This window comes from Sinocyclocheilus anshuiensis, unplaced genomic scaffold (assembly GCF_001515605.1).
Source record: "Sinocyclocheilus anshuiensis isolate Anshui unplaced genomic scaffold, SAMN03320099.WGS_v1.1 scaffold881, whole genome shotgun sequence".
Classification (NCBI taxonomy): domain Eukaryota; kingdom Metazoa; phylum Chordata; class Actinopteri; order Cypriniformes; family Cyprinidae; genus Sinocyclocheilus; species Sinocyclocheilus anshuiensis.
The window spans coordinates 1,222,924-1,230,070 of record NW_015558695.1 but is presented as its reverse complement, the minus strand read 5'-3'; the positions used below and the strand labels follow the sequence as shown (position 1 = coordinate 1,230,070).

At 35.2% G+C, this 7,147-nt stretch overlaps 1 protein-coding gene across 1 annotated transcript in view; it reads left to right on the top strand.

Annotated features, from left to right (window-relative positions):
- The first annotated feature begins 3,066 nt into the window (after window positions 1–3,066).
- LOC107681367 (SRSF protein kinase 3-like) overlaps window positions 3,067–7,147 on the top strand; it is a 6,104-nt gene continuing 2,023 nt past the window's right edge. The window contains exons 1-5 of the mRNA XM_016477643.1: window positions 3,067–3,143; window positions 4,989–5,092; window positions 5,475–5,583; window positions 5,676–5,763; window positions 5,865–5,952. Coding sequence (XP_016333129.1) covers window positions 3,067–3,143; window positions 4,989–5,092; window positions 5,475–5,583; window positions 5,676–5,763; window positions 5,865–5,952 — 466 coding nt within the window. The remainder of the gene's footprint in view (window positions 3,144–4,988; window positions 5,093–5,474; window positions 5,584–5,675; window positions 5,764–5,864; window positions 5,953–7,147) is intronic.

The window sequence follows — 7,147 nt, the reverse complement described above, 5'->3', positions numbered from 1 at the left end:
TTCGAGAGGGCAGAACTGTCCGTCTTGACTGCGCTTATTTCACTCCTCCCCTCACTGCAGCCGCCTGCTCTCACCTACATTTCAGGCGAGGCGCATCTCAAACAAGCCTATTGTCTAATTAGAAATCAGTGTACCATCAGAATGATTTTGAAACTGATATTTGAAGGTAAAAAAAAAACTTACATACAGTTGCTTTAACTACAAGCGTAATAATCATTGTAGCAGCTTGTCATATTAATTAATATAGAATATAGAATAGAGTGGTGGAACTATGATGTCACTTTGTAGGCAAAAACCCAGAAGCGAGTTAGCATTTTAGCACTTCCGGTTCCATCGTCCCAGAGTCAACGGGATTTTGGTGAAATCCCCTAAAATAAGGTCCGTGGTTCACACAGGCTCAAGATAATTTCACGTTTTATTCTACGACATAAAACACACCAGTTACACCCCACTCGTGATTTTTTTAAACTGTTACGTTTCTTAAAAAAGACGGTTGCTAACAAGTTGCTAAATGTGACTACAGACGCTGTCGGAGACATATAACGTCATCACGCCGAACAGTTGATCAAGTTACAGTGTTGCCCCGAAATGCAACACAAGTCTTCAGATGGAAGATGCTCGTTTTATCGCTTTCCTACTGATGCGGAGACTCTGGGTTCGTAAACTCATATTACGATTATTACATGTAAACACCACATTTACCAGCTTATTCGCGGTGAAAGTGAAACTTTAACGATGCATAGTGCTTAAAGCCACGTTAAATTGAAATGTTTACGGCCACAAGCAGCTGTTAGAAAGCATACGAGGATTTCCTAGAAGCAAGGATAAAATAAGATTTTGTGTAACGTTACCCATCCTAACAAAGCTGAAATGTGGTACTTTATTCACTAAAATAAGTTTAAACTTACCATATCCAAAAACTCGCTCACTCTGCTGTTATTTAATAGATTAAATGCACAAAAGTGTTATTGAATAGTAAGTGGAGACAGGTTTTTAATTAAAATATTCATATTAATCCAGGATTTATTTGCTTTTAATGCACCTTATTTCGAAATGTACAGAAATACGTGCTTTCATATGTCCTTTAGTTATGATTATTTCACTTATTCACTATACTATTTATTATTGTCTCATTTCCGTTTTAGTTTGGCTCTAGTTTTGTATTTATCCCAGTTTATATGAAAAGGTTCATGTAGCGTGGATTAAAATTAATATACAGAGTAAATCCTTTTCACTGAACGTTTTAAAATAAGTTTGAAACAGTTGTCGTTTCTCTGTTTCCCACTCTATTCTCTGTGTTTATCACCTATAGCATAACTGCTGTTTTGGAGATAAAACTATTCCTTTTATAAATGAAGTTAAAAGTAGTAATTAATTCAAATACATTACTCTTATAGAACAGTGATATACTGTATGCTGGTGGCTATTTTAGCACAGCAGCAAAGCATCAACAGCTGATGGTATTGAGGCCGATGGAAAGCTCAATACACTTTTAATGGAAGATAAACACCTTCAACTCAAGCCCGTATAAGCTCATCCGCTCCAAGCTTTTCAAGGCCTGCTGAATCCTTCTCATTGCTAATGTTATTATGTGCCTTGTGATTAATTCTCAGCTGCTTTCTCCTCCAGATAATTGCTTTTGATTTGTGTTACAGTCAAACTGTATAATCACTTTGGCAGTTGGTGGTATGAGAATAGCTGTGATCTATTTATTACCCATGATGCAGTTTTGAGACATGTCCCATTTAGAGTACAGAGCCTATAGGGGAGAACGCTAGGAAGAGAATTAGCCTAACATTAAGCTTCCTGAAATACAGATTTTATTCATTAGCAGTGTTTATTAATCATCTGATTGAAATAGCACAGTGTCTTCCATAAAATATATCTAATAAAATAGATTTAATACGTTTATATAGACTGTATTTGAAATAAATATGAAACAGTATTCGCAACACTGATAATACCGAGCATTTCCAAATCAAACAGGGAATACACCTGAGAAAATTGTGGGATTGAAAGGCACTAAATACCAAAACGGAGACCTGAATATGATATGAGTTTGCTAAATCATTGCTCTGTTTTGTTTTAAACATACATGAAGTTCCTCTACATCCATTCAAATAAATATTTTTTAAAAAGTACAATTTTCGTGTTTTGTTTTGTTTTTTATTGTTTTATTTTGTTCATGTCTAATGTTTTGCTATTTGCTATCCCTCATTCCTCTTGTTTACATGTAAATTATTATTATTTGTTTTTTTCAGAACTAATTTTTACATCTTTTGCTATTTACTATCTCTCATTCCTCTACATCTCTATAATTATTAAAATTTTAAATGTGAAAAATTATTTTTTTTTTTATTTTGTACACAACTATTATTTGCATTTTGTGATATTTACTATCCCTCTTTATAATAAATTCATTTAAATGTTAAAAAAGTTTTATTTTCTGTTTTGTTTAGAACAAATATTTACGTTACATGCAATTTACTATCCCTCATTCATCTACATTCATTTCAATTTGAGATTTCTCTCGTTCATCTACCTTCATGCACACCCACAAATAACCCCATTTCTACAGTATTTATACTGTAACTAGTAAGTGTTAACAAGCTCATATTAACGGCAGACAGCTACTGTATCTCTCTCTCTCTCTCTCTCTTTCCTAGATAACTGGTGGGTATTTTCAGCACAATGCACAGAAACCACAGCAACACACGCTCCAAACTGCACAGCACGTGTTTTTGTGAATACCACTGTCTTTTTATAGATGGTGATGTCATGTGTGAGTATAATGTGCTTTACATTCCATTCCAAATACTGCATCATACTTACTGCCCTAAATAAGTTACAGATAAACACTCACCCCCTCTCCAGTGTTTTCATTTTTAATTATTGCTGCTATGCAGAGTATTGTAATCTTATTCTTTGAAATGTTGGTTTCTTGTGGCTTTGTACAGCTTATTTTAGCTGGATGTTCCATCAGCAGCTTCTTGTTAATGTTTTTTGCCAGCTTCAGTGTTTTCTCTGCTTTCTATGCTTTAAAGTGAGCAGCACAGCCACCGCATCATGAGCATCTATAAGCAGCTCCAGACCTCTGATGAAATCATGCAAACAAACACAAAGGACATGATCTGCACCAAATCGTGAGTAGCTACAACACGCTTCTTTACTCGGTATATATTTTACTTTAAAGGCTTTACAAAAAATATATTTAAAATCTGCTGCTGCTGTTGGGTTGTTGTTTTTGGGTCAGAGATTATGTGTGTGGCCTTTGGTAGGCGTATAGTAAATGTCTTTCAATTCTTCTATAAAAAGTTGAAATGAGAGAGTTTGGCTCCAGTAATGAGAGAGTTTGACCAGTAAACACTGGTCTTCAGGACCGGGATACTGTTCTGCCCAATTGGTGTTGGCAGAAGTTATTCCTTATATAATGAAAATGTCTGTTTTATATTTAGATGAGTTATGTTGTTTTATATATAGTATGTGCTTTATTGGTGTATAGCACTGGTTCTCAGACTTCAGGTCATGTACCTTTTTTTGGGATCATTTAACACCATCCACCTTATTGACATTTCTTGAATTTTATTTTAAGTATTTGACGTAATGACATACTTAGGTTGATATCAATATTTCTGTAGTTGAGGTAAATTATGCTGCCATTACACTCACATCAGTCGTGTTGACTGGTCTTCATTGTTTTAACACAGACATATCACAGTAATTATAGAATTATAAGTTTAGAATGAATAAATTAATTTGTAAATTTATATAATTATAAATTATATATACTGTATATACTGCTGTCAGGTTAGTTACCTATAAATCCTGCTTAAAATCAGAAATTACAAATAATGCAAGAAAAAAAATCTATATCAATTTAAAATAAATTCTCTATTTTTCATAGCATGTTGTAAATTTCCAAAATCCACTTGTACCACAGTTAATAATATTAATAATATATATGTGACCTTGAACCACAAAACCAGTCTTAAGTGTCAATTTTTCAAAATTGAGATTTCTACATCATCTGAAAGCTGAATAAATAAGCTTTTCATTGATGTATGGTTTGTTAGAATAGGACAATATTTGGCCGAGATACGACTATTTGAAAATCTGGAATCTGATGGTGCAAAAAAATGTAAATATTGAGAAAATCGCCTTTAAAGTTGTCTAAATGAAGTTCTTAGCAATGCATATTACTAATCAAAAATTACGTTTTGATATAGTTATGTTAGGAAATTTACAAAATATCTTCACGGAACATGGTCTTTACTTAATATCCTAATGATTTTGGCATAAAAGAAAAATCGATAATTTTGACCCATACAATGTTTTTTTGGCTATTGCTACAAATATACCCCAGGGACTTAAGACTGGTTTTGTGCTCCAGGGTCACATATATTTAGTAAACTTTTTTAAAAATGCTGTGGTTGTACCATGGTACAGTGATGGTATCAGGTGTAATTTAAATAGTACTATGATTTATACTCTGGTACTGAGTACCATATTCATACAATGGTATTATCATGGTACTTTTTCCACATGTGTCAGTAATGTTACAGTGAGTTTGACTGTGGGAATATTCCCTCATGTTGCCCTCCAAAGTCTTGTGTGACATGAGTGACAGACAGACAGTGGCATGATATATTTTCAGGTCACGGTTCAGATCCTGCTGTAAACTCCCACAGCAGCGGGTGTTGAGATCTAAATGCGGTACTGGCTTGTCTGACCCTCGGTGAGCCAAATGTGTCAGGATAGAAGAGCTGTGCTTCCACCTCTGATGGACGTTTATGGTTGTCTAAGAATACACAGCACAGATTTAGTCTTTTGTATATGCTCCATTACATCAGCAACCACTGAATTATTTATGTTTACATTTGCAAAGATTTATGACTATTTTTTGCATCATATGTGTGTGCATGAATGAATAGTCAGATGTCACTTTAGAATGATAATATACTGTATGTATATGTTGGGTTCTAATGCAGGTCTGATGTAGTTATGGACTCTAAGCTGAAAACACTTAGGAATGATAAACATCTTAAACCTGATTACACAGAGGAACATGAAGATCCAAGAGATTACTGCTACGGTGAGCCTCTTTAAATCTGTAATCAAATTAAAGAGACTGAAGAGCCATGTAGTCAATAATGAGCCGTTTTAGGTAGGCGTGGCTGACTTAACTTTTATAAAGAATATCTCTTTGGATTTGAGACTTTAGTCTTTGCAACTTTACAGATCTTCTTTATGCACCAAGAGCTTGTAACACTCCAAAGAGAAAGGAAAAATTGAAATCGCATCATATGACCCCTTTAAAAGTACAATGTTTCCCATAGTGTAAAGAACATAAAGAACCTTTGTGCAGTAAAAAAGTGTCCATGGATGTTAAAGGTTCCTCATGGAACCACAGATGCCAATTAAGAACCTTTATTTTTATAGATGTATACAGTTCATTGACTTACCTCCCTCTATAGGTGGGTATCACCCAATCCAGGTGGGAGATGTGTTTAATAAGAGATACAAGGTTCTGTCAAAGCTGGGTTGGGGTTATTTCTCTACTGTATGGCTCTGCATTGACCTCAGGTACTGAAACGTTGTGTTCTATTTGTTGCTTTGTGTATATTGATGTGTGTGTGTTTAAAAGTTCTCAAGTGTTTTTGTTTGTGGTTTTGCAGGTCAGGCAGGCATGTGGCTGTGAAGGTGTTGAAGAGCGGAGCTGGATTCACTCAGGCTGGCCAAGATGAACTGACATTACTGCGATGTGTGAGTGTCTCTCGCTCACTCTCTCTCTCTCTCTCTCTCTGGTTCTTTGTCTCTCTTCCATTGTATGTTTGTACATCTCAAAACCTTTTCCCTCTCTCCAGGCCAGTGGTCCCACAGCCCGCAACCCTCTTAAAGGACGTATAGTGCAGTTACTGGATGAGTTTAAGATAGCTGGTGTGAACGGCATTCGTATCGTTTCATAATATCATGTATGTGAAATTAAGCACTTCAACAATAATAAACACTAGCCAAATGTTATTCATCACCTTTTCATAGTAAAATTATCACTTTATGATTGGATTCAGGGACATTTTAACCTTTCAAAAAGAGTGTCTATATTTTGATAGCGTTTAAATATATATCATATATAAATATATAAACCGTCTTTACCTGCAGTACAAGCTGCACACGCAATAAAGAGCTGCTTCATTGACAAACAATGACAAACATTTGTTTCCTACAATTAATTGTAGTTAAATATCTACTTCATCCAGCGCACTTCTTTTTTTTTTTTTTGGTTTAAAATAAAATATCTTGTTACTTTTGCAAACGATCCAGTGCCTGAGTGAACTGTACTATTGAATCCTGTTGAAACTGAATCACGAACAGTCTCAGATATTTTTGCAAACCAGTTTGACTGATTAGATCAAAAGAGTGATTTATTAGCAAATCTGGCATTACTAGTGATTCTAAATCTAAACTGCTGTTAGCAAACACATTAAGCGCATTTAACTGGCGTGATTTGCTGAAATATAAGAAGTAAGTTATTCTTAAAGGGGTGGTTGACTTTTTTTTTTCTAGGCTTGATTGTGTTTATGGGGTGCAGTCTAACATGTGTTAATACTTCGTTTTTTTTTGTAAATGCATTATTTTTCACATAATTGACCTTTATTCTTCACCGCTCTGTCCCTTCTCTGATAAACGTGCTGATCATTTCCTACTTTTATGAAGCCCCTCCCTCAGAAATATGTGATGGGCTCTGATTGGTTAGCTAGTCCAGTGTGTTTTGACTGGCTAAACCGCCTCTAGTGCGTGTCTAAACGTCCTGCCCCTCACCTCAGCGGCATGTGCTCCGGTTGTATTGTAAACAATGGCGTCGTCTATATTGCTTAACAATTTGAGCCCGATTGAGATGCAGAGGATATTAGTGAAGAAGATCGCGCAGAACCTGTGCAAGCACGGCTCTTGATGGTATGTTTTTTTGTTTGTTGTTGTCTCATACTTTTAGATATGCTGTTATTTGTAAATGCTACTGCTTCTGTTAGCTTTTAATGTACGGTTTTATCCTGATTAAAGCTTTAATACAGTACGCCAACCGCACGCGCATCCATGTTTAACGCTTCTCATAGCTATGTGAAAATAAGTTAAAAATGGAACAGTTCAT